The sequence below is a fragment of the Meriones unguiculatus genome, chromosome 7, assembly GCF_030254825.1.
Source record: "Meriones unguiculatus strain TT.TT164.6M chromosome 7, Bangor_MerUng_6.1, whole genome shotgun sequence".
Lineage (NCBI taxonomy): Eukaryota > Metazoa > Chordata > Mammalia > Rodentia > Muridae > Meriones > Meriones unguiculatus.
The window spans coordinates 90,929,559-90,957,214 of record NC_083355.1 but is presented as its reverse complement, the minus strand read 5'-3'; the positions used below and the strand labels follow the sequence as shown (position 1 = coordinate 90,957,214).

Sequence of the window (27,656 nt, the reverse complement as noted above, 5' to 3'; positions counted from 1 at the left end):
GTATTGTTGAGAAGCCATAATCTCTCATAAGGCCACGAGGGTCTGGGCTTTGAAGAGAAACATGAGAATCTGAAGCAAGGGTCTGATAGCAGAAACACTTGGGCTGCTGTGCTGTTTCTTCATTTTGCTCTCTGCACTCCAGGGATTTCCTTGAAGCCACTACGGGCTTCCAATTGCCCCTAGCCTAGAGTGATCACGGTCCCTCTCTCCGGTGCCTGCAGGCCCTGCTTGTGAACCAGCAGTGCGGACAGGAGGATTCGAAAGGAGACATGATCAAGCACAAAAAGAAAAAGGATTTCCCCTTGGGGTACCCTGAGTCACAACCCTATCCACTGGCATGGGACATGATCCTCCGACACTTAAAATCCACGGAGAAGGCGGAGGGTGCCTCCGTCTCCAGTGTGCCACCAGCCTGCCCCTTCAGTCAATGGCACTGTGAGAAAGTCAGGAACCACTACGTGAAGAGGGCGGCCGCCCACCTCTCCTTCTCCGAGGAGGTGAGGTGGGAGCGGTCTCTGCCTTGCATGCCTTTCAGCCACTACAGTTTTAAGCACATCTACAACACAGATGGCATCGTGGCACCTCGGCAGACCGGGAAGGACCATGCTGGGAAACCTGCGTACAAAAGGGCCCTGCACGCCCCGGCAGGAGACACCACCGACCTTCCAGAGATGCAACCGTCTGCGGCTTCTAAAGAGCAGAAGAAACCAAAGCCGGAAGGACTGGGCCAGAAAGCATCTTCCCCGCGACCCCGCTTTGTCCGCGCGAAGTCAGATATGCTGGACCTGTCACCTTCTCCGGATGAGAGTCTGCAAGAAAGGGAGACCTGGCTTCCGCCTGGTGAGAAGGAGGCTCGAGGCTGGGAGGCCATCGTGCTGGAGAAGCTGGACAAGCGCACGGCGCGGTGGATCCAGAACAAACGTCCACTGAGGCCCGGGCAATCCCCCAACAAGTGGCAGGCCTTCCTGCGCCAGCAGTACGACTGGAGCCACATTCGGGATGCGCTCACTTCAGAAAGCGACCTGGAACTCCTCAAAAAGCTGGAGGCGGAAGAGATAGCAGAGTTCGAGGGCGAAACTGTTGTCCTGCCGCCCAAAGAGATAAAGAAGCCGGAGCTGCCGCTTCCGGTTTATTACAGGTAGGCCGGCCTCAAGTGGACCGGGCAAAGCCTGTGGCCCTCCCCAAAGGCTCCTCATTTGATATCACCGTGGTTTTCCAGTGCTGAGGATCAAACCCCACCCCTTTGCGCTTGCTGGGCAAGAACACTGCCCCGGCTACACCCCAGCCCACACTCTTCAGAATTCCTTTTCCCAGTCAGCCTCTTGTTTTCCACCACCACCTGCCCTCCGAAGTCTCCCAAAGGTAGGTTTCTAAGCCTCTACACTGCCGACATTCTAGGCCGGACGCTACGCTATAAGCTGCTGCGCGGTTTTATGTAGGATGTTCACAGGATCTCTGGTCTTCGCCTCTCATTGGTGGTAACCAAGGATGACACTGCCAGAGAGCCCTGAAGGACAAAATCACACCCTGCTCGGAGCCACTGTCTTAAAGGATTCCGCTCTTAGCTTTCTGTAACTGGCAGAGGATCTGGCTCAGGAGTACTCCTAGAAATGGAGACAGGTTGACAGTGAGGAGGGCAGGGGTCTCACGACTTTGGTCTGCCTCCCTTCAAATAAGACTCACTGACTCCAAACGCAACCAGACACAGGGCAGAAAACCAAGCAATCCAAGGACACAAGATGACCCCACAATCCTCAGATGACTTCCTTTTCATTCCCAGCTAGAGTGAAGAGAGGAGCCATTATAATCTCCCTTACATCCAAAAGAGAAGTAAATGTAGAAATGAAGTTATTTATTGGACAAATATAGGTTTGATTTTTTTTTTTTTTTGGTTGATGTTATTTCAGATAGTCTGTGGAGTGGTGGGAACATAATATGAAAGGGTAGATGTGTCCACCTAGTGAATGGACGGTAAATCTCCCCACAGTTCATCCAGGTAACATAGAAGGCCATTTCCGCTCCCCAAATCCATGCACCTTCTAAGGGAACCAGTATTAAGAATGAGCAGCTAAGGGGGCTGGAGAGATGGCCCAGAGGTTAAGAGCACTGGCTGCTCTCCCAGAGGTCCTGAGTTCAATTCCCAGTAACCACATGGTGGCTCACAACCATCTATAATGGTCCCTTCTTCTGGTATGAAGGCATACATGCAGATATTGTATACATAATAAATAAATTAATTTTAAAAAATGAGCAGCTGCCAGGCATGGTGGCTCTGTAAATTCATGGCAGAGCTCTGTAAACTCAATGTCAGCTTGGTCTACAGAGGAAGTTCCAGGCCAGCCAGGGCTGTTATATAGAGAAAACCTGTCTCAAAAAAAAAAAAAAAAAAAAAAAAAGCTGCAGATTGGGCATGGTGGCACACACCTATAATCCCAGCACTTGAGAGGCAGAGAAGCAGGAAGAAAACAACTTTGAGGCTATACTGGGCTACATATTAAAATCTAGGCTAGCCTGAGCTACGGAGCAAGGCCCTTTCTCAATTTTCTCATGGGCATGGACAAGGAAGAAATTGGAGAGTGCCCTGTCACAGTGTCAGCCAGTACTGAGAGGCAGTGGACAGGGGCAGGGGGGCTGAAGACGGGCTCTTCCAGATGCTCCATGTCCAAACCACGGTGTGCGTGCTGGTCCTTAGACGCAGCTGTTCAGATGCTTCTGTGTAGGAGCAGAGCTTAAGTGGGCTACAGTGGGCCATGGGCCCCGTGGAGAGGGACGTGCCTTCTAGCCTTTCCGCTTTTCCCCTTTCTGCCAAGGTTACCTGGCTACTCCCCACAAGTACCGACGGGTGAAATCCTGCCTGGCACCAACAGGACGAGTGAGGAAATCCAAGAAATGAGAAAGAGACTCCAGCAACCAGCTCAGACCCTCTTCCGGCAGGTGAACCCCAAGGCTGGAGAGTACGCTTACTCTACAGACAACACCTTTGAGCAGGAAATTTACTTTGGTAATGGTGCTGGGCTCTATGGTGGGAGCAGGGGCATCTTGGGACAAGAATAGTTGCGGGTGCTGGTACGGGATTTGTGGCAGGGCGTCCAGTGGAAGGCAAACACTCCTTTTGCCTGTTTCTATCTCTCCATCTCACCAAGGAGAGGGAGGAGGCTGAGCTTGCAACATGAGGTGGAGGTGAATTTAGGAGGACCCTGTTCTTCTCTGTCTACCCTTCCATCACTTTTAGGTATCTCCTCTCACCCTCATGGACCTTTTAGGTTCTAAAAACTAAACCAAACCAAACACCCTACCGGCTTTGGAGTCAGGCAGATTTGTTTAAACATTGGCTTGATTCTGTTTTAGTAGTCTTCAGCAAATTACATAATCCCTCGAGCCTAACTACGGTACTTATTTGTAAAGCAATGTGCAGTAGACAAGAAAGCATCTGCAGAACTTCCGCTTAGCACACAGAGGGTCATCGTGACCACCTGTGACCTTCCTTCCTTGCTAACCTTTCAGTGCCCAGCCCTGCAGAGCGTGATCTAGGATTTCATGTTCCAAGCTGCTTCTCTCCCTCCGGCCCTCCCTCCTTCCTTTTCTTTGTTTTTGCTTGTAGATAGGGTTTCTCTGTGTTGCCCTGGTTGTCCTAAAACTTAACTCTGTAGACCAGGCTGGCCTCGAACTCAGAGATCTGCCTGCCGAGTGCTGGGATCAAAGGCATGTGCCCAGGGCTTTGCTCCAAGCTTTCTTCTTTACCTTTTCCATCTTGCTTCTAAACTGCTATCGGCCAGGTCTCGGAATGGATTCGTAACTGGTTGGTGTTAATTGAGTAGCCCTTCTTTAGTGTCTAGCATGACTTAGAAATTGGTTTCTGCTTTAACACTGGAAAACACCATGTCCGGCTCTCCTACTAGCTGTGACTTTTCTAGATTAGAGAAAAAGAAGGCACTGGACATTCATGGCATCTCTCCTCATAGATGGAGTGAAGATTGTTCATGAGATTGGTGGGAAGAGAGACCAGATTCTCCTGGAAAACCTCAATCGATACGAGAAGCACCTAACTCCGATCTACCCTGAAAGCCCAGAAAGGTGGAGTTTCCAGCCTGTTCCTGAAATACGTAAGGGACATTATAAGAAAGTGAACAATGGGGGCAATATGGAAGTGAGGCTGGTTTTTTGTTGTTTTGTTGCTTTTTTTTTGTATGTTTGTTGTTTTTTGTTGTTCTTTTTGTTTGTTTGTTTCCCTAGATGGGGTTTCTTTGTAGCCCTGGTTGTCCTGGAACTCACTCTCTAGACCAGGCTGGCCTTGAACTCACAGAGATCTTCCTGCCTGTGCCTCCCAAGTGCTGGGATTAAAGGCGTGTGCCACCATATCCAGCTTGAGGCTGTTTCTTTAAAGCCGTGGGCACCACCACAGTGAGGGCACTCCCTTCCTAACAACTGAAAACACTAAAATACTGTCAGATGGCGGTACAGTACTTGCTACCAGTTGGAACCTGGTATTATTTAGGTGTAAATACATACGGGTAATTACCGAGAAGATGGGTGTTCTCAGTGCTTCCACAGGAAGCTCATCAGATGTGTCCCTTACATCTGTGTCCCTGGGCTGGCTCTCCGCCTTCCACCATACTCAGCTCCTCCTCAGCTCAGGCCTTAGGGTTTTTGATTTTTTCTTCTGTCTTTCTTGATATGTCTTTGTATGTGGTGGTGTGTGTACCTGTGTGTGCGGATACACAAGGGTGGGCGTGTGTGGAGGTGTGAACTGACAGTAGAAGTCTTCCTTTCTCGCCAGCTCACTCCTTGAGCCAAGGTGTCTCAGCTGAACCCATATATCATTGGTATAGTCAGTCTGGCTAGCCTGAATTTTTTTTTTTTTTTTAAGATCTCCTGTCTTGGTTTTTCAAGAATTTGAATTTTAGACAGGGGGCCATGCATGCCCAGCTTTTATCTGGGTGCTGGGCATTCAAACTCCGGTTCTTGGTTCTTGTATTTGCATAGCAAGCGCTTTACCCACTGAGACATTTTTCTGATGCTTTTTTTTTTTTTAAGTATATCACTATTTTGTAAGACAAAGGTGACCAAGAAATGAGCTCCTAAAACAAAATGCACCCATGTTCTAAGAGACCATGTCTGTAAATCCTACTAATCTCTGCACTATCACTATTCGGATGGGCTCTCTGTGACTGAGCATGTAGCTGGATGTCTTCATGCCTGTGCTATTATTGCAAGGAGATACCATGACCATGGTCACGCTCATGAAAGAAAGCATTTAATTGGAAGCTTGCTTGCCATTTCAGAGGGTTAGTCCATGACCAACATGGCAGGGAGCATGGAAGCAGGCAAGGTGCTGGAATAGTAACTGACAGCTACACCCTGGTCCACAGGCTGACGGTGTGGGAGTGATAGGCAGACAAACACAGAGAGAGAGAGAAAAGGAGGGGGAGAGAAGGACGGAGGGGGAGCAAAAGGGAGAGAAAGGGAGGGAGAGAGAGAAAGAAACTGGGCCTGGTTTGGGCTTTTGAAACCTCAAAGCCTATCCCCAGTGATAAGAGTTCCTTCAACATGGCCACACCTACTTTTAACAGGGACCTTCCTCCTAGTCCTTCTAATCCTTTCAGATAGTGCCATCCTCTGGGGACTAAGCCTTCAAATAAATGAGCCTATAGGGGACACTCTTATCAAACCACCACTGGGCATGGCATTTACAAGCACGAGTCCCCAGCTTTCACAGTCAACAGTCAGGTAAAACCCGACCCTTCATTGCACAGCTTATAAGCACAAGAAAGGAATACAGCGTTGGACTGGGAGACCCACTCAGGTCAAGAGCCTTCTGCTTCAGGTGGGCGAGAAGGACAAGGCTGCCAAGAAGAGGAGAGTCAAGAAGAAAATTGAACCCCTGAAGGAGGACGTGCCCTGGAAGCTGAAGGCCCTGCGGAATATGCTGCAGGAGTGGAAGACTTCGTGGGGACTCAGTAAGTGATGGGGGGCCCGACGCAGTGGACATTTCCGAGTCTGGGAAAGAAGTCCAGCCCTCTCTTATAAAATGTAAAAGGCTGGTTGCCCCATGAAGGGGCCTTTTGTTCAGGAGGTGTTAAGAGAACAGTATTATCGACATTGGATTCTTTTTTTTTTTTTTTTTTTTTTTTTTTTTTGCACCGGCAGGTACATGTGAGAACTTCAGTGATACATGGGAACTTACTATGTTGCAGGCTATTCCATCAGAGAAAAGGAACACTGGGCTCATTGGCAGGAAACAGCTCATTTCGCCCTAGCACTGTCTCTGTGGAATTTTCCTCAAAGGCAGGGCCGTGGGCATCCAGGAACAGAGCTTTTTATACATTTTTGGACCCATTTGTTTCCCATACAGGGTGGCTTACCTTCTGAATGGATGGGTACTTTAGATTACTGGGCAGTGAGACTGAAAAAATAGCTGAGGTGAAAAAGGAAGGAAGAGGGGCTATGGGAGAGATGTGGTGGAGTTCCACTCCTCATGAGCACTGACCAGCCAGAAGTGTTTTTCTTCTCTTTGGCTCTGGGGAGCCCTTACCACAGCCACACTGAGAAAATTTCCCAGGCATCTGTCTTACCCATGTCTGAATCATGCTGGATAAATGATCCATGACAGGAAAGATGAAAGATAGTGCCCTAGCATTAAATATGCGGCTATCGAAAGAAACTGCAGTTGGCTGGAGAACAAACTCAGGTGTGCAAATGGGATTGTCATGGATCTACTTTCCTTCACAGAACTTTAAGGAGAAAGTTGAATTCCTCTGCCAACTGAGAACCTCACCCCTCACCCCTCACCCTGTTTTGTTTTTGTGATGGGAGAACTCATGAGTTCATGATCTTCCTGTTTCAGCCTAACTAACTGACACTCATTAACTGTGTGCCCCCATAAACAGTAAAACACTGTATTTTACTCCTCATTCATTTTCAATGAAAAGTTACTTGAGCAAAGAGTAATAGCATGTTAGATGAGATTGAAGGCAACTACCTACTGGCCAAAGGAAGCCTGTCTCTAAATCCTATATCCTGAGCTAAAGTGTTCCTTGCACTGGTCTAGGGAAAGGGACTTCTTGTCTGCCTATTTATTGTGCGTCTAACCCTAACTAGGTGCTTCTTTTTTCATTTTTCTTCCCATGACATAGTTATTGAATGGCATCATGAGACAGTGGAGAACTTACTACGGGGCATGGTAAACATGTATGATGACATTAGGATCCAGGCCATCGTCACATGTGCTAGCGCTGCTGTAGAAAGGCCCCAGATTGCCACCAACCAGCAAGGCTCAGGTGAGAGCTCAGACTGAGCTGCTTGGAAACCTCTCAATGGAGGGGAGGGGCCTTAGAGATTACTTGAGTTTGCATTCCAAATGGGGAAACCAAGGCCTAGAGCCTGCCCGCACAGCACAGAGATAAGACTGAAGTCCCTGGATTCTAGTTCAGTGCCCTGGTGTTACACTCAGGGCCTCTGGCGTGCTAAACGTGCACTCTACGCCAAGAGCTTTCTGTAATATACTCATCCCATTTGTTTGCTCAGTGGCTTGCAATGAAGTCCACATTTTCCCACCTTGAAATCTCATAGCAGTAAAAAACTTAATGGCTGGGGACTAGAAAGATGGTTCAGTGGTTATGGCCACTGGTTGTTTTTACAGAAGACCCAGGTTCTGTTCCCAGTATCCACATGACAGCTTACAACGGTCTGTTCTAAGGGCTCTAATGTCTTCCTCTGGCCTTTATTGGCGCCAGGCACACATGTGCCACATGTACATACATTGAAAGAAAATGCTGGTCCAGCATGCACAAAGCCCCAGTCTCAAGCAAAGAAAGGTAGGAAGAAAAAAGCATTAAAAAAAATTACATAAATGAAATCGATAGACTTTACATCTTAAAAAAGAATTAAGAATTTTTCCATTTTTGCAGATGGTTTGTAATCTCTTAGGGAAAATATTGACAGCAGGCAAGAAAACTTCCCTTCGACTACAGCCAAAAAGATAACCTACCAAAGGATGATTCAACAGTACAGGCTCCCGATGATGAAATGTTAGACAGAACCCCCGACCCACCCACTCCTCTGAATTGCATGTGCCTTCTCAGAATCATTTACCTGAAAACTTGCGCCAACTTGCTGAGCTGGAGACAGCTCACTCTATCCTCATAGCTACAGTGGATTGTAACTGTCTGCTTGCACCTATGCTGCCCCTGCAGCTAAGGGTAGGGAGGACACTTCACCTCTTCCCACTTGTCAGGCTTTTAAAGGTTCATCCACTTCCTTCCTACTTATTGACTTGTAGACACGGGCATTTCCCCAGATGTTGCCGTCTGATGGCACTGGGGCACACACTTTCATGCATGTTCAACAAGCACTCTGCCTGGCCTCCTCCGGGTTTCTAAGTTTGCTGCTCCCTCTGCTGGAAAACTTTGTCTTCACCTGATCAACCCTTAGCTCTATAGCAAAGACTTCCTCCGAGAAGCCTGGGACTTAATTCACTCAGTGTCCCGCCGGATGCTTCTACACATACTCCATTGTAATTTTTTCTTCTTTCTTTGGGCAATGGATATTAATATGATCTCACACCCAAAGCTGCAGAGTCTGTGGCACTTGACAGGTATGTGTTCTGAGAGATGTGTCATTATGCAATTTCACCATTGTACGGACGTAATGAGACTTACGTGAAGCCCAGCTCGTGTTACTAGGAGGCACATTTTATGGGACTGCTGTGGTATATGTTTTATCATTGGCACATAATCTGGCACATGACTGTACATACAAAAACACCTTTGTCCTCTGAATCGTAAGCCCTTTCACAGGTCCTGCACATCTAGAGCTCAGCTTATTACTTAACCAAAGAAAATAACATTATTCTTTAAAATACTCGGTAGACCCATATTTGCTCTCTTGACATGCACATATTTCTACCTATGTCCCTTGATTAACTAGCCCTTATCTGCAATGCTTGAGATAAGAGGAAAACTGGGTTACTTCTCGATTTGGGAGTATTTGAATATACACGAATTATCTTGGAGATGAGACTTAAGTCTACACGTGAAAGTTATTTGCATTTCAAGTGTATTTTATATATGCAGCCTGAAGGTAATTTCATATAATTCTTACACTGTGTCTACATTTTTATTGAATCTGTCACATGAGGACAGGTGTGAATGTCCCACTGTGGTGTCATGTCTGTATTTTGGAGCATTTCAGATTTTGGATTTGGAGATCAAGAGTCTTCAACTAACATATTCGGAACAGATGGCATACAGGCCTACAACCTAAGTAAAAAAAAAAAAAAAGACAGAGGGACTGAGATTATATGCCTATAATCCTAGCACTTGGGAAGTAGAGGCAGAAAGATCAGGAATTAGCTTGGGTTCTAAGACCCTCAAAAACAAAATAAAATCAGAGTCACAGAATGAGTTCCAGGACAGTCAGTTTCTCTAAATACAGAGAAACCCTGTCTTGAAAAAAACAAAACAAAAATTCAGAGTCACAGCTCTGCTGTTTCTTGAGAAGACACTTGTGGGCAATGAGGTAACAACCCTTTTTTCCTTCTGCTTAAGAATGTAAACTGCAGCCAAGTGCCCATCTCCCTCCTGAGCTTCTGATTTGTTTTCACTGATGATGCTGTAGCCTTGATCCCACAGCCTTGCACCTTTACGGCCGGTGCTCTGCAACTGAGTTAAAATGTTTTCCTCTGTTTATAGGCAAAATTCTTAGGACAAAAATTAAGCCCCAGCTGACAAGTCACAGCAGAGCTGGAAAGAATATGAGTGGAAGTGCTTGCCCGACACTACACTTTGGGCCTCCCCGGATGCCTTGTGGGATGCATGCCTTCTGTGACCCTAGGCTAGAGGGTCACAGTTGCTGGAGACATATCAATTCATCCAGAGTGAATGCTACAGTATGCCACACGGCTCCATCAACTCCACACGGGGCCTAGAGATGGCTCAGTGGTTAAGGGCACTGGCTCTTCTTCCAGAGGACCTAGGTTTGATTCCCAGAACCCAAAGGGTAGAGGATCCAAAGCCCTTTCTGGTCTCTACAGGCATGGCATGCATGTGATGGACAGATATACATGCAGACAAAACATCTAAAATTAAAAAAAAAAAAAAAAAGGTTAAGAAAAAAAAAAAAAAACACTTTCCCCAATTAAAAAAAGAGAAACCCTGCAAAATGAAATGCCTGCCATTGCTGTCCTGACACGTGTGGTCTTCTGTCCTCCTGAAGTACAATGCTTACGTGAAGTATGAGTGCTCACAGTAAACTCTAACAGAGCCCCTGTTGGATTCCACAGTGACACACAAACTCAACCAGAGTTGAAATACTGAATTAGACAATGTGCAAAATGGCAAAGCATTACATAAATATAATTGTTATTATGGAGTAAATGGGCTGCTTTTGTTACTGGAACTAGCTGGAAATATGTTTTGGCTTCAGTAATAGAGACCAGATGATAAAGGATTGGAAACTGTATGTTAGCGCCTGAGTCCTGTGGGCCTAAAATCATGTCCACTGTAGGCTGGCAGCTGAGCTATGATTCATAGATGTAAAGTAGACCTTGTTAAGGAAGCTGTCTGAGGGAACCAAATAGGACCTCTATCTTTTTCATTGCAGAACCAGTTATTCCTGATTTACCAGAGGTCCTTCAGCATGCTGTAGAGGCAGCTCTGACTGACAGTAACCCCAATGTGAGGATGGCAGCAGCAATATGCCAGTATGCCCTACGGTCAAATAATCCCATTGCCCAAGAAATCGTGCAGACAGCCCTTATGAAGGGTGAGTACCGCCCTGCTACTTCTGACCAGGGATATGAGGCAGAGGCTCCCTCGTTACCAGCTTTTCCAGTGTTTGTTTCTCTGGAATGCTGGGATGTGTGCTGCTTTGGGTTTGAGTACCTGTTATAGGCACATGGAGACACTAGTTCTGCCTAGGGACTCTTACAAAACAAGTGCAACGAACTGGTACGCAGTGTAAGCTCTCAAGGATGGAGTCTATAAACCATGTCTTAAAATGGATGAAACCAGAGAGAGTATCTTAACTAAAACAAGCTAAAGACAATTATGGGACAGGGCCCCCCTCCCTGTTTTCTCCTCTATGTGGAAACTATAATTAAAGGATATATATATATATAAAGATCAACCTCAACCTGAAGGTAGAAAAGTGGTTAGCAGAGGTTAGTGGTGGGAGCAGAAAGCGGATAGATGCAATGCAATGCTTCATCAATGCAGTGCTGCACATGCACTGAGACAGCAGCCTGCACCTCGTTAATAATGCGGTTAATGCGTGCTAGCTCTCCATTTTAGTGTTGCACTTCTAGATCGATGGTAGGATGGTCGTCCAGCACATTAAGACTCTTAACTGGATTCCTAGGACCAAAAAGCAATTCCAACAATGGCCTCCTATGCGACATTTTATTATTGAAAATATAAAATAACAGTACTAAGTACATTTTATAAGTTTTTAAAATTAACCCGTGCACACCGTGCTTCCAGTTTCCGCACAGTAACACCTAGGCATTAGGATGTTGGAGCTAACAAAGCTGTCCTAAGAGGCTGCCGACCTGTCTTGAGATGAGGTGTTTCTTGCCTTAGCATGGGAAAACTGGCTGACTAGTCTAGCCTTCTGTAAATAAATAATCCACTGCCTAATTCACCTGTTTTAGGAATGGACTTCTACCTAGTCCCCTGTAGCTCTCCCAATCTTCATGGAAAGAAAAAGCTGCACTTCTTTAGCTAGATCACAAGTGTTAGCCAAGCCTTAGGGCATTCACCTTTAATTCTGGTACTTGAAAGATAGAGGCAGCGGTGTCAAGGTCAGAACTGGTCAGTGGTGCCTTTAATCCCTGCATAATAGAGGCAGAGGCAGGCGGATCTCTAGGAGTTCGAGGCCAGCCTAGTTTACAGATGGAGTTCCAGGACAGCCAGGCTACACAGAAACCCATCCTAAAAACCAAACCAAACCAACAAGAAACAAGGTCGGGAGTGAGGCAGTGGCTTGGTGGTGAGGGCTTTGCTCCCAGGCTCTACGCCCTGGATTCTATCACCAGTACTCTTCGCCATAAAGAAGCTGAAGGTCATCTTCTGCCACACAGTGGGTTTAAGACTAGGCTAGACCTAGGCTCCCAAAATAACTTTTTTCTAGTTTTTTTTTTTTTTTGTTTTAAAACCTTAATATAGTCCATATGGTTGAACTAGGGATTAGAGTCCCAGACTCAGTGGGATATGGGAAAGTGAACACTCAGGCAAACAACAGTCTTGGTACCCATTCAAAGGCGGTGCTCTCTAGGAGGAAACATTGTTCTCAACAGTTTTTCCACCCTCGGGGGCAGGTAACAGTGTGGACAGCTGGGCTGCAGCTCAGTGCTTGGCTCTGGAAGATACTGCCACCTACCCAGTGATTAAGAGAATCCTTCACCAGCTCTTTAACAAGAAGAATAAGGCAACTGAGGAACAGGCTTGCATGCTCCTGAGTCATCTTTGTGAAAAGACGGTATGTGTCCACTTCGGAGACGAAAATGAGGGAGTAGTGCACATAAGGGGAGAATGTAGGTGACTGAGGATGGTAAGCATAGGCCAAGCACACCAAGTCTGGGAAACTGGACATGGAGAGCTGTACAAGGTGTGAGAAGCTAACAGACATTCCTAACAGTAAAAAGGGTGAGTCATGTGCAGATCTGCTTCTCGGATGGTTATCACTGAGGACCCAACAACTCCATTAATTCTTCAGGTAGAAACACTGAGACACACAGACTGAAGCAGATACAGACCATTCTGGGGACTGAAAATAGTCAGGAAGAGAAGGTCCTCATTTTCTGCTCAGATTATTGGTTCTGTGTTTTCTTTTCTGATTTATAACCCAAGTCGGATTGCTTGGGTAGAGGGGAGATCTTATAAACCCACTCTGTCCCTTAATAAGATGGCATGCCTGGGGGCATTTACACTGCCGGGTGCCGTGTCAGGGTATACAGTCTTTAGTATTAGCACCTCACGGCGAGACTATCCATGCAAGTCTTCCTCTCCCTCAGCCGCTGATCCACACCATGCTTGCTGTCGAGCTCAACAGCAGGCAGTGGGAAGACCGAATCAAGGCCTGCCGCACTTTCTCTCGGATCGGTGGAAAGATCTGCATAGTAAGTTTATTGTCTCTGCCTCCAGGAAGCTTCTTGGCAAGGCTGGCCTGGAGTCTTCCTACTTTCCACTTCTATCTCGTAGCTCATTGCTGCCTCTTATTCGTAACGTAGAGTATCTTTAAGTATTATGTACTTCTCTGACTTAAGCCAGGGCTTCTTAGTTGGATGGCAATCCACAAGTTGACACAGCCACTATCAAATATACACACAAACCAAGAGACAGAGCTTAGAAACTTTATAGTAATTTGACACTGTTTCAGTATCAGCAGACATCATAAAAGTATCGGTCATCAGAAAGGCAAAGAGGATGGACATCAGAAGAAGAAAACAGGGAACAGGACAGGAACCTACCACAGAGGGCCTCTGAAAGGATCTACCCTGCAGGGGATCAAGGCAGATGCTGAGACTTATAGCCAAACTTTGGGCAGAGTGCAGGGAATCTTATGAAAGAAGGGGGAGATAGAAAGACCTGGAGCTCCACAAGGACAGCGACGGAACCAAAAAATATGGGCACAGGGATCTTTTCTGAGACTGATACTCCAACCAAGGCCCATTCATGGAGATAACCTAGAACCTCTGCACAGATGTAGCCCATGGCAGTTCAGCGTCCAAGTGGGTTCCATAGTAATGGGAACAGGGACTGTCTCTGACATGAACTGATTGGCCTGCTCTTTGATCACCTCCTCCTAAGGGGGGAGCAGTCTTACCAGGTCACAGAGGAAGACAATGTAGCCACTCCTAATGAGACCTGATAAGTTAGGATCAGAAGGAAGGAGAGGAAGACCTCCCCTATCAGTAGACTTGGGGAGGGGTATAGGTGGAGAATGGGGAGGAAGGGTGGGATTGGGATGGGAGGAGGGAGGGAGCTACAGGGGGATACAAAGTGAATAAGCTGTAATTAATAAAAATAAAAAATTATTGATCAATGATGCATTTCCCTGACCCCACACTGAAAATTGGTCCTTAATTTGTTTGCGAAGGAGGCTGAAAAGACCCAACAATTTAATTAAACGAGTACCTGTGTTGGTTCTCTGAACATTCAGTGCACATATACAAAAACATGGCCCTGCTTTAAAAACAATGGCACTGCAAGTGCAGCAATGAGACTAACAATGCAAATGATTGGTGACCTGCCCTGTGGCCAGCAAGGCTGACTCCTTGGATTGAATACTATCTTCATGGAGTACTAGGGGACTCTAAGTGGTCGAACTCAAGAGTAGTGCAAACAACGCACTCCATCTTTATTATTAAAGCAAACACAGCATGAGGTAATGCTTACAGTTAGCTTGAGCAAATACAATGAGGGAGTACACCTGGTGTTACTTCTTATCATCTTTGGCTGTGTGAAAAGAGCCATTATTCTTCCCAGGCCTTTGCTTTTCCCGCAGAGACAACGTGGACGTGCCAGGGCACTCCCCTCACGTCCCTGCTTTCTAGTGCATTCACTCATCATAGCTCACACAATTCTTTCCAAAAGGCCTCCTTGTGGGAAGAACGTTCTGTACTCTGCCCCATCCACAGTTCACAGCTTTTTACACTGCTCTCACATGAGAGCAGCGTGAACCTAAGGTGCTCCCTTGAAACTTTCAGGAGCCTAGTGTGCACAGAACTTGAAGGTATGGAACTGGGCTACAACTGAAGAAGGAATTCTGAGCAGTGAAACCTGACTCTTACTATTCCACTCTAATTGCGGAATCGGTCCTTTCCTCCTTTGTGCTGCTCCATCATTTTATCACACTGGGTACTGTCAGTACAGCACTTAACAGGCTATTCCTTGCAGAAGCGGCCCCTCCATTCTTCAACCCTCACATTTTGTAAAGATTATCTGGCCATTCAGAATAACCTGCAGAGGTCTGAGAACAGGGTAATTCCTTCTCACGTGCTTTAATTCGCTGCTGCTGAGACTCTAGCTGTGGACGAGGTACAGATGAAGGACTTCATGATGTACTGCAGGAATTTAAAAGGGCAGTGTGCCTGAGTTCTTTCATTCCCTCAGTAAGCAAGCAACCACATCCTCTCTACACTGGTAGGCATGATGGAGGCATTAGTGGAACAGAGAGACCACCTCCCTTGGTAATGCTTGAGCAAACTGTAACAAAAGTGGTTGTTAAGACACTGTAGGGTTTCCTATGCTTACAGGGGGGCAGAGGAGATGCCTTCTGAGCTAAGTCCTAAAGAGGAAAATACCTGGTACCAGATGGAGGTAGAGGAAACTAGTTCACACAGTTTCATCAGCTACAACTGTAGCAATGTTTTCCCTCCCTGTAAGAGAGAAATCCCCTGCCCTGATTTGTATACGACATGGACTTTTAGTATTAAAATTAGAAGTCTCAGGCAATCTGGAATGAGGAGGTTACATCATTATTTAACACTTTCAAATTATGTTGGCTTCAACATGATGCAGGAGTATAAGAGATGAGTTTGGAAAATGAACCTGGATCTGAAATCAGGCATAAGCACTTACCAGATTATCCGTGGGCAAGTTAAACAACACCTACATTGAGTCATCTGAACATAAAAATGCCATCTGCCTATCTGGTTTGAGCGATTAAAGGATAGAGGAAAAAACTGATATCAAGTACGAAATTAATTAGCCAATTCTCACCCTCTTTATAGAATATGAAACAGAAAATAATCGAGCTGCTGTGGAAAGACTGGAACAAGGAAGTGAGGAAAGCAGCTGCCTTAGCACTGGGGCAGATGAACTTGGGGAAAGAGGTCCATGACATGATCAGGTAAGATGCATCTTACAGTGCCTGGGTGACCTGGGATCCAGCCAGCATCTGCTGAGCTCCGCGCATGACCAGCATTGCACTAGGTCCCACTGCAAAAAGTACTGAATTAGAACAGCGGCTTATGCCGAACTGCTATAGAAAATGGGGTGCTCAATGTGGGCTGGAGGAGTGAGGCCAAGTTTCAGGGAACGAGCTGATCCAGGCTGGCAGACAGCTGCCAAAATGAGCACTGCATTCGTAAGCAGACCAATACGGTTAGAAGCTGCAAGTTCCCTTTATTTGGTGATTCAATACATCCGCATTTCTACAGCATGCTGGATAATAGGGGTTCAAGAAAATACGACACCTGAGGCCTGAACCCAGTCAAAATGTAATGGCTATAAGCTGACTAGAAAAGGGTATGGCTACGTAACTGGGCCCACAAAACCAGAATTCTATCCTCAGGGCATGGTGGATGAGAACAAGGCACAGACAGGTTTAAGGGAAATAGAAGCCACTTATGTTTTACAGGACTAAGCTGAGTCAAGGAAATTCCCAGGAGCGAATTGAGGCCCTCTCCCTGATCCGCGGGCTCAAGCTCATGACAGCCAAGCTTCTCCCAAGCTTCCTGAGCTGCTTCTCTGATGAGTTCATAGTCATTCGACAGGCAGCTTGCTTGGCTGCAGGTGCCCTGAAGATCCGCAACAAGATGGTAAGTCAAGGAAGCATGTTGTCATCTTATTTGATGAACTTTAGGAGAGCTTCATTAGCTCTGTGGTGCATGGTATACTCACTATTCTGTGGGAACATGGCATGAGCAGGCAGGCAGGAAGGTGAGACACAGGCCACATCACCATTCGGTCAGGGGCATTTAGCTCTTAGCGAGCCCAAACTTCAAGATAGAGCAAGCTACCCTCTCACTTCTGTTCTTGTCTCAGTTCACTAGCTTCCTAAGACCTGGCCGCCCACAGGCTTTAGGGTTTATGCTCCCTCATTCTTAGGGAGAAACTGAGCATGGGCATTCAAAAGAAGTCTAAGTGAAGCAAGGGGTAATCCTAGCACTTGGGAGATAAGGCAAGAGGCAGGAGGTTCAAGGACTTGAGGTGAGAGGCTGAAGAAATGGCTCAGCAGTCAACAGCACTGGCTCTTCTTCCAGGGAACTAGCTTTGATCCCTAGCACCCACATGACAGCTCACTACCATATCTAACTCTAGCTCCAATGGATCCAATGATACCTCCCTTCCAGCCCGAGTGCACAGTCTGTTGTATAACAGACACATGCAGGCAAAACCCCTACACATTAGAAGGCATTTGAGGGGAACCTAAGCTACATAATGATGGTCTCCAAAAGGAGAGAATGGGAGGAAAAGTGAGACTGGGGAGTACGGGACTAGGGGTACTGTCAGTGGTAGAGCATGTAGTTAGTATATACATGGCAACAGAACTGTGTGCTGAGAGAAACACATAGAAAGAAGAAAATTCAGTTAGTTATTATACAGGCTGATACTTGAGGCTGTTGCTGATTTTTCCTGTTAAAGTGTCACTAGAAATAAGTGGGGTCTCTGTTCCTGTCCATTTTTTTATTTTTTGGTTTTTCAATACAGGCTTTCTCTGTGATCCTTGACTGTCCTGGACTCGTTTTGTAGACCAGGATGGCCTCGAACTCACAGATCTAGCTGCCTCTGCCTCTCCAGGGGCAGGGATTACAGGTGTGAGGCACTGTGCCCGGCTTTCTGGCCCCTTCTTATTCTGGTTCTTCCACTCATCTTTTCCCTTTGTCCACTGCAGGTGTTTGAATGCCTCCTGGATCTGATGCACAGAGATCCTTACTGGAAAATCAAGGCTTTTGCCATTCGAGGTATTTCAGAGACAATAGCTCCAAGACCTAGGCTTGAAATACATTCTCCATGCTAATAGAGCCAATTCCCAGAAACTCTAGTAAGGCAGCTAGGGTATAGTGAAGGGAACTGTCTTAGCTTCTCAGAAGCCTCTGGGCTGAGAAAGAAAGATTTTCTTTTAAATTTCTAGTTAAGGATCCTAAGTCTGGATCTATTTAAACTTGTCTAAGCAAAGGACCGATGACTGTCCCTATCAACAGCATTAGGTTTCTAATAGGTCTCCACTGTTGCTACATCTTGCTTTCCCTGGAGATTGTAACTACAGCACTTGGGAAGAGTCAAACCAGGTTTTTCTCCCTAGGACCTCTGTATTCCTTCTCTTTTCGAAATGATCTTTGGTAGATCCCAGTAGAACCAGACCTAGTTAAATCTGAGACATAATTGTGCCTTTCTCCATCTTAACTACACTGCTCTTCCAGACTGTATTTGTTCCGTATCTAACTCCTGAATAGGTAAACTAGTCTGTTTACATTCCAGCAGGCAAGAACAGAATGAAACACTACCCTCTTAGGAGTCCTTTCCAAGAAATATCCCAACAGAGCTGGACATGGTGGTGCACACCTGTAATTCTAGCCCTCAGGAAGCAAAGGCAGGAGGATCACTGAAAATGTGAGGCCAGCCAGGGCTACATAGCAAGTCCCTGCCCCAAAGCTAGGCATCAAAACTTACACGTGATAAGCAAAGCTTTGCTAGTTCTTTAAAGTTCCTTTCTAAATTTTGCTACCTTAGAATACTTTTGCTTTTCACTCCTATGTAATGATGATTAACTGCCACCCCAGAGATACTGTCTGCAATGCTCCCGTTCCCTCTGAATGCTAGGATGTCGTCAATTTAGCCTTCAGTGGCAGTGAAGACACTTGTTTTCACACCTCTGCAGCTTTGGGAGAGATTGGACTAGTGAGTCCTGAGCTGAAAGACCTTCTGCTCTGGTCCATCCACTACGAAGACTCCCCAGGCGTGCGACTGGAAGCCTGCCGCAGCATCATAGCCCTCAAGCTTGACGGAAAGCAGGTCAAGGACACCTTTCTAGACGTGTTGCTCCTGGAGAGCCATGAGGCCGTTCTCAAGTAAGCACCAAACCTCTTGTTTCTGCCATGATCTCCTGGACTGCCAACTCTTCAGTCCTTGATCACTAAACATGCTGTGCCTCTCCAGGCTCCCATTTAACTATTTATGTAAGAGGGTAACAGAAACCCTGAAGTAATTAGATTGTCACAGCTCCCATAGTTCATTGTGTGCTGCTCTTCTTCCAGGAAGTTTTAAGTTATTCATATATTCAACAGCTATCCAGTACTTACTGAGCAACAGACTACACTCAATAATACCAGACTTTCAATGCAATAGCTAGTGAACCTGGAGAAGGCACTTGGCCACAATGCGCCTCCCCTCGGCCCTTTGTCTCAATCCTCCAATGCAGAAGAAAGACTACATTATAAGGCTGTGGTGACAATAGTGAAATGACGTTTAGCATCTTTCATAAAGGTGTTACTAGTGTCACATGTATCACTTCTGAAACTGTCCAATAGCTCTGTAAATTATCACATTAAAATAAATACATAAATAAATAAGACCTGCCTTTAGAAAAAGCAGATTTGCTGAAGACATGGCACAGTGGTTAAGAGTGGTCTGCTCTTCCAGAGGTCTTGAGTTCAACTTCCAGCAACCACATGGTGGCTCACAGCCATCTATAATGAGATCTGATGCCCTGTTCTGGTATGCAGGTGTACATGCAGATAGAGCACTCAATTAAACTACAATTAAACTGTTAGTAAGTGGCATTTATGGTTCTTGCCTAATTCCAAGTCCTACACTATGCTTTCTTTTTAAAATGGGGGTCAAACAATCTTTCATATCTTTCAGGGAAATTTACCAGGCAATGTCGATACTCAACTTAGAAAATGAAGACAATCAAGAAATGCTTCAGGAGATCAAGAACAGGGTACATAAATACAAACTGTGTTTTCAAGAGGAAATCCAGGGCTTCAAGGTTTACTAATAAGCATGATGTAATCAATTATTTTATCTTTTTTTGTTTTAGTTTTTTTAAAGTTTTATTATGTAGTTCAAAATAACCTCAAAGTTGGGATCTTCTTGCCTCGGACTCCCAAGTGCCATATTAACAAGCAAGTAGTACCACACTTGGCATAATCAAATTACTTAATGCTTTTTCCTCCGTAATACAGTTGATTGCTTGCTTTTTAAATTTTTTTCCCCTTAGATTCAAACATTAAACGAAAAGGACTTGCTGACAGAGAAAATATTCAAGCTGGAAACAGCCATGAGAAATGAGAAAAAAAAAGCTAGATGGATTTACTCAGAACCCAAAGAAGGCCAACGACCACTGGAACTGGAAACTTTTCTTCAAGAAATTTTTGAGAGTAGGTTTCTTGGGGATAAACCCATGCACTTGACTCTTCTCCTAAGACTATCCCAGGACCTAGGCATTTGGAGACTTTATTGGGAGCCCTGTATGATTTAAGTCAGGAAAGTTACTTATTTCCCTTCTCGGTTTCCATTCACAATGATTCCCCCAAGTTCTAAACCTTCAAGACTGAAACTATTGGTCAGGATGATAGGCCCTTAAGAAGCCTAGACACACTCTACATGACGAGCCTGCAGAAGCCAAACTGTACCAGAATATACTTACAACATCTGTAGGCAGCAGACTTGAGTCATTCAGCCAGCTGCCTGCCAGCCACCACCCCAGACCCAGGTCTTCTGGTTCCAAGTGCTCTTTCTGGTGCACTAGGCTCTCTTCCACCAATCACGAGAATATGCACTTGCCAGATTTGGGGAAGTTTGGTCCAACTGCCAGGGGAAAAAAACGAGAGTAGAAAGCAACTTGAACACCAATCATTCCTGTGGCCAGCTTGAGAAAATCTGGGTGACTTAAGGCCTATGGAAGCACAACCAGGTGACATGACGCTGCTTTTGGGAGCAGTGCCAGTCAGTCACCAACCTAAACCAAGCACTGAGCAAACACGATATATACTTTAAAGCTGACTCTGCTAGTGAAGGTTCTTCTGCTAGGATGGTTCTGTGTAGAGTTCAAGTAGCATAACTGCAATGAGCAAATTACCTCAAAAGCTAATAATTGGCCCCAACTTAGTGTGATGCTGGGGATGAAGCCAAGGCATTGCAAACACCAGGCCAACACTTGATCTACCCCAGCTCTCTTCTTTAAAAAGTGAATACACGCCTTTGACATCCTACACCACCCACTGCCTTTCACCTCGGCCATGTTTTATCTTCTTCCTTGTCCCACACTTCTTCAAATCAACCTCCAAAAATCTAGAAAAGAGGAATGGTCTTTGGCACTTTTTAATAAATCTAATGATCATACAAACTTAACACACAGGATACCACCCCACCCCACTCCACCCCACCAACTGAAAAAAAACCTCTCAGGGAGGCAACTTTGGTATCAAAATCACTTATGTCTCAGGTAGAACAGCACAGCCAATGCTCCACAATACACTGAGCCTGCAGGGAATGAACTTGGTGTTCTCAAATGATGGAGATAGGTTACTTCTGCAAAAAGAACTCCCTGGCCCCGGCTTCAACTTGTGTTTACTTTTGTACCTAGATGAAGAGGTTCATCCTAGAAGAAAGAGGTCTGAGGTTTGTGACACTGAAGCAATACTAAAGGTAAGTAAACGCAACCACACTGACACGTAAGCAGGGTAAAAGCAGGACTTCTTGAAAAAAGAAAACAAAAGGCTGAGCCAGGTGTCCTGGACAGCCAGGGCTACACAGATACCCTGTCTTAAAAAAAAAAAAAAAAAAAAAAAAAAGGCGGCAGTGGCAGTGGAAGAATCATGACTGCGTCCTTTCCAGCCATCCTCAAGAAACTAATTCAGAACTAGAGGAGTCTTGGTAAGCAGCAAGCCCTTATCAAACAACATGGTTGCCAAGGAAAGCTGGTCCTGCACACTGTCACAGGGCAGGTCCCCGACTCTCACAAACTCTGGGTAGGAGCGAAGCAAGAGTTCCATGGCATCAGCTTGCTGGGGGTAGATTTCCAAGCACTTGGGTTCTTCCAGGTGATAAACACGGGAGTTTTCCACCGTGTAATACAGAAACAAACGGCCTCCTTCGCCCACCAGCCGAGCTATGCCATCCTGAAGCATATGGACTTCTGTTTCTGTTGTCAACTCGGCCCCCACATTCACAGGTTGTCCGGCCTCCCAGCGAACCGGGAGCCCATGAACACTTAGTGCCCTTTCCCTCTCAGTCAACACAGGGGGCAGGGAGTCGTGGATGAAGTCTTTGGCCCTCTGGTCAGCCACAGCATCGACAGGAGCAAAGTGTCCCAGGCGGGCAACCAAGACCCGCACCTTCTCCATGAAAGCCGTTCGCCTGGGATCCTTCAAATCTGAATGCTGGGCCCCCATATAATCCATGAAGTCTCGAGGCAGGCCCCTGCGGAACTCCACGTTTTCTTCTACCGCTGCCTGCACTGCCAGAGGCAGCACAGCCTCCAGGAAGTCACCCCACGTATTGCGCTGGTAGGTGGACAAGGTGAGGTGCAGAGAGTGGACTCCATCCTGACATTCAGCTTGATGAATGAAGCCTCGAGGAAAATAGAGCAGGTCTCCAGGTTCTAGCACCGTCTGCAGTATGGGCTCACCCAGGTCCTCCTGGCTGAAATTGGGGCTAGATGTCAAGGGCAGCTCCTCACTTGGGTCCCGAGGTCGGTAGACCCGCCAGAGTTTCCGACCTTCCAGCTGCAACACGAAAGCCTCAATGTCGTCGTAGTGGGGAGCAAAGCCCTGCGAGTCGGGGGGCGTGAGGTATACGTTGGAGCCTGCCATGCTCCCAAACTGTTCCTGGAGCACAGCCAAAAACTTCCACACGGTGGGCGAGAAAGCCTGCGGGCAGAGAAGGCGCAGAGAGCAGCCGGCCCGGTACAGGGACCAGGCAGCGGCGGGAAGAGCACGGCCCGGTGGGTTCAAGGTCTCCCGCCGCCCGTCGACATAGCGCGCCGCATCCAGATGCTGCCCGAACTGCACGTCCTCGTGGCGCAGCATGGAGTCCAGGTCGGAGGTAGAAAACAGGCCTTTGTAGTAGCTGCGGTCCTCCCGCCGCACCAGCACCGCCTCCCGCTCCCACAGCCGCCGGTAGAAGTGGTCCGGTGGCAGCGGCGCCAGGAGCCACTCGAAGAGGCGGGCGGCGCGCCTCCGGCTGCTGGGGATGCCGTCCAGCTCCGCCAACACCTGCAGCAGCGGCGAATCCCAGGGCTGCTCGGGGCCGTCCACGTGCGGGCTCGGCGGCGAAGCGGGGGTCCCCAGATCGCGGGGACAAAAGGCCCGGCCCTCCACCCGGCGCGGCACGGACGCCAAGGCCGGTCTCGGGGGCGGGGGCACGGGCACCGGCACCGGCACCGGCACCGGCACCGGCCTCGGCCCCGCCTCCCTCCGCTCGGCAGGCCCCTCCCGCTCGCCCGCGGCCGACTCCACCTTCGAGTCCGGGTCCTCGCTGGGCGGCGCGCGGGCCCTCGGCGCGGCCACGCGGGACGCCGCGCTTTTCCGGTGCCTTCGGATCTTCCGGGGTCGCAAGGGCAGGGCCAAGACCGAGCCGCCGAGGGGCTGCGGCTGGCGCCGGCGCCTTCCCCGCCCTCGCCTCAGCAGCGCCGCGCTGCTCCAAAGCTCGTCCATGGCGCGGCGGCACAGCACCCGGAAGAGCGGGGCGGACGGGGCGTTCCCGCAGCCGTGCTGCTTTCTGGGAAGGGGGCGGGTCCTCCAGTAGGCCACGCCTGCCGCCGTCGTGGGTCCTACGACTGGCCCGCTTAGTGACCTTTTTTTTAAAATTTAAATAACTTATTTATCTTTATTTCATGTACGTTGATTTTGATTGCATGTATGTTTGTGTGAGGCTGTCGGATCCCCTGGGACAGGCGTTTACAAACAGTTGTGAGCTGCCATGTGAGTGCTGGGAATTGAACCGGGGTCCTCTGGAAGAGCAGCCAGTGCTCCACGTGGTACACACTGGAAAGAGGAAACTCCCTTCTAGATAAACAAGTTCATCCCTCCCGCCCCCTATTTTTTGGTCTGTTTTTTGAGACAGGATCTATCTACAGTAGCCCTAAATACATAGTCCTAGAACTTGCTGTGTAGACCAGGCTGGCCTTGAGCTCAGAGATCCTCTGGCCTCTGCCTCCTCCGGAGTGCTGAGATTAGCGGTGTGCGCCTTACCACACAAGACTTCCTCTTTTTCAATCTGCTTTTCTCATGTGTGTGGCAGGTATTTTTCTTCCTAAACGGTTTCCAGGTAGAATGAGTGAAGCCAAAGTTTGATACTCTGTATGAATCACAGTTCTTACAATTCTCTTCACCGCAGGAAGGAAAAAAAAAAAAACTTTGTTAAGCCGTTCTCCGTTTCATTTCTCTCTTTCTTTCCTCCGTTACAAATCCTTGCCAAGTGTGGTGGTTCATGCCGGTAATCCAGCACTTGGAAGGCTGAGGTTACATGGGGGAGACCCTTGTGATCAGCATTCTTTCTCAGGAAAGGAAGTTACGGACTTTTCTGCTTTTGTTTGTTTAACAGTGTTTTTGCTACCTAGTCCATCTTAGCCTCAAACTCCTGGACTTGCCTCAGTCTGGGACCGCAGGCGTGTCCAGTAGGAGGTTGTTTCTGTTTCTCCTCCTCCTCTTCTTCAAGCTTCTTGGCATTTTTTTAAAAAGGGGAGGAGGGGGGTCAGAGAAGGGAGGAGAGAGGGGAGAGATTTTGTGCGTGTGTGTGTGTGTGTGTGTGTGTGTGTGTGTGTGTGTGAGACGTGTGTGTACCACCATGCCTGGCAGAACAGAGTTCTTGCGTCTGGGTTACTCAGGGAGTTAAGTTGCTTAAATAAATTGCCTGGGACCCGTGGTGGTTAATATTGATCGTCAACTTGACACAATGTAGAATCACTGAAGAGGCAAGCCTTAGGGTACCTCTGAGAGGGAGTATTTACATTAGGTTAGAGTAGGAAGATCCACGCTAAGGCAGTGGTGCCATCCCACGGCCGGGGTCCTGGATTGGGTAAGAGAAGAAAAGCAAGCATTCCACACAGCACAACAGTCATTATTCTCTGCCCCTGACTGGGGCTGGATGAAGTGTGATTGGCTGCTTCCTGCTCTTGTAACCGTGCTTTTCAATCGTGATGGAATGTAAGTCCGCATAAATCCTTCTTTTCAGGTATTTTTGGCACAGAAAGGAGAAAATTGCTGTTAAAAAAAAAATAAATAATAATAATAAAAACTAATCTAGGGCCCTGTCAGACAAAGCCATCCTGAGAGGCTTGTGAAGGGGCTGCTTGGCAGAGGAGTAGGGTCTTAAAGCAGCCAGCGTCCTCCCGAGTCCTGTGCCCCAGTAGAAGGCTGCAGGCCTGGAAGGAGGCCTCAGGAGGACTAGCCTTCCCCTTTAACAACCACTATTGTTGCTCTTAAATTTAATTTAATTTTTTTTTTTTGAGATTCCCTTTGTGTGGGGGGGGCGGGTGTTTTCACCTGCGGATGTGTCTATGTACCACATGTGTCTTGAAGAGGGCACCAGATCCCCCTTGGACCTGGAGCATAGCTAGTTTTGAGCTGCCGAGTTAAAACTAGGGTGCTTGCCGTCGAACCCAGGTCCTTTGAAAGAGCAGTTAGCGATGACTGAGCCACCTCCCTAGCCCTGAGAGCTGTGTACACTGCAAGAACCCTGGTATTAGATCCCCTGGGTAGATGCAGGCAGAAGGCAGGTCATACTTAACGTATTTGGTCGTTTGACTTAAAAGAGTGGTTTCCGGGGGACAGTGCACAGCCTGTAGGGAACTTGGAGATGCACCAGGCTTCTCTGCCTGCAAGGCCGAGGACTCTGCTCAGCTCCTAGAAAACTCTAATAAGTTTGTCATTTCCCCAAGCTGTACAAATATCTTCTCCTCCCAGTCTTTCCTGTGACCTCATCCCTTTCTTTTTTTGAACACGTTGTGATTTCCTTAAATAAAGAGTCTTGCTGCTATCTCTGTCTTCTCATTTCCCCTGTAACTGGGAGTTGCCTTTTGGGATCTGACTTATCTTTAATTTCATCACTTTTCCTGTGGCTCTGCTTGGTTCTCACTACAGAAGGAGCTATTAATAACCATTTCCATACGTGTGTTTCACTGAGTGACTTGAAATAACGTCCTTAATCCATTGGGGAGGTTGCTGCTGTGGCATAGGCTCTCTCATTCTGTAGCCCATTGTGGCTTGGAATTCACTCTGTAGCCAGGCTGTCCTCAAATCCATGGCGGTCCTTTTACCTCAGCCTTCCCAGTGCTGAGATGCAGGCAAGAGGCACCATCTCTGTCTCTGTAATATTTTTATGAATGAGATTAGAGAGAGGGAAACCAGGCAAAAGAAGAACGACATCAGGATTTGTCTAGGGTTTACATGTGCCAGTATTATATGCGTATACTAATCTGTACATAATATGGAAAAGTAGGGGAAATTGTTATACTGTTATACTGTGGCAATCTAACAGTGATTATTATTGGTGAATTCTAGTATAAACTGTGGAGGATAAGCCACCATTATCAGAAGTCACTATTGGGTTTCCTCGGTTAGTTCTACTTCCAACAATTAATCCTTTCAAAACATTCACCCAGGGGCTAGAGAGATGGCTCAGCAGTGAAGAATGAACCGTTGCTCTTTCAGGGGACCGGAGTTTGGCATCCAGCACTCATGTAGGTAGCTCAGCCTATAACTCCAGCTCCCAGATACCTGACAGACTCTCCTGGTCCCCAGAGTCACACAGACACACACACACACACACACACACACACATATACACAGAGATAACAAAATATAGCTTAAACAAATTAAGGAAGAAAAATGTAAAAAATTATTTCTGTGTTGTGCATCTGTAGTTCCAATTATTTGGGAGGCTGAAGTTGGAGGATCATATGAGTCCACAGGTTCCAGACCCACCTGGGCAAAATAGTGAGATTCTGTCTCAAAAGGAAAAGAAAAATCTCACATGCACAAATATACTACGTGAATGCTCACTGTTCATGGTTTCAAAACTGCCTATCAAGAGACAGTCCAGTCTTTTTTATTTTATTTATTCATTTATTTATTTATTTATTTTGATACCAGGTTTGTCTGTGTAGCCCTCGCTGTCCTGGAACTCCCTCTATAGACCAGGCTGGCCTGCAACTCAGAGATCTGTCTGCCTCTGCCTCCTGAGTGCTGGGATTAAAGATGTGTGCTGCCACTGCCCAGCTGAACTTTTCTCCACTGAGGTTCCCTCCTCTCGGATGACAAGCTTATGTCAAGTTGACATAAAGCTAGCCAGGACAAGCAGGCATGTAGAGGTCAGAGGGCAACTTACAGAAGTCAGTTCTCTCTCTCCACCGTGTGGGTCCTGGGGACCAAACAATAAGCAGGCAAGCTAGCCCTTCAAATCACCATGCAAACGGCCAAACTTTAAGTGAGCGGTTCAGGCCTCTTCTCCAAGTTAGGCTGGCCAGAGTCAAGGGATACAGGTTTCCCAATTCTTACTGAATTTAACAGCTTCCACCTACTCTAATAACCTGGTTAAGGAGGCTTCCCCTTGGCCTGCTTGCTCACGTGAGACTGTGTTAATATTTCTCTGCAGTCTGTGATGCCCCGGGTGCCACATGCCTGGCTGCAGAGTCCTGTCATAAAATTCCACACAAACAAAAGTCGCTCACCGTATTTCAAGGATCTTCGGACTATCCGGGAGAAAAGGATTGAAAGAGGGCCCTTTGGATCCGACTCCGAGCTCTAGCTGGACGAATTCCTCAGAGAAGACTGTCAACACCAAGTCTTCTCTCCGCCCATGTGGAGGAAGCTGCTCCTGTCTAGGCTGCCTGGCTCTCCTGCAATAGACAGGCCATGTTCTGTCTCTTCCATTGACTGTACAATGTTCTCGCTATGCTTGCAAAGATAAACTGTTTATCAACATCTT

The 27,656-nt window shown here is 47.1% G+C and overlaps 2 protein-coding genes across 3 annotated transcripts; one reads left to right on the top strand and one right to left on the bottom strand.

The window, feature by feature from the left end:
- Positions 1-189: 189 nt before the first annotated feature.
- Heatr4 (HEAT repeat containing 4) lies at positions 190-27,656 on the top strand. Its single transcript, XM_060387837.1, has 17 exons — positions 190-1,138; positions 2,811-3,001; positions 3,963-4,103; positions 5,754-5,957; positions 7,134-7,277; positions 10,600-10,761; positions 12,314-12,474; positions 13,010-13,114; positions 15,731-15,849; positions 16,360-16,540; positions 17,617-17,686; positions 18,604-18,793; positions 19,587-19,665; positions 19,945-20,104; positions 20,744-20,765; positions 21,335-21,374; positions 27,324-27,656. Exons 1-17 carry the CDS (start codon positions 270-272, stop codon positions 27,474-27,476), a joined length of 2,991 nt encoding a protein of 996 aa, XP_060243820.1. The 5' UTR covers positions 190-269; the 3' UTR covers positions 27,477-27,656.
- Riox1 (ribosomal oxygenase 1) lies at positions 11,383-23,431 on the bottom strand. 2 transcript variants are annotated; one of them, XM_060387835.1, is made up of 3 exons: positions 20,959-23,431; positions 20,374-20,534; positions 11,383-13,306 (listed from the first exon to the last, which is right to left on the bottom strand). In XM_060387835.1, the coding sequence occupies exon 1, from the start codon at positions 23,381-23,383 to the stop codon at positions 21,578-21,580; it is 1,806 nt and encodes a 601-aa protein (XP_060243818.1). In that variant the 5' UTR covers positions 23,384-23,431; the 3' UTR covers positions 11,383-13,306; positions 20,374-20,534; positions 20,959-21,577. The 2 variants fall into 2 exon arrangements, with proteins under 2 accessions (XP_060243818.1, XP_021509190.1); XM_021653515.2 differs by having other exon boundaries at positions 21,309-23,431.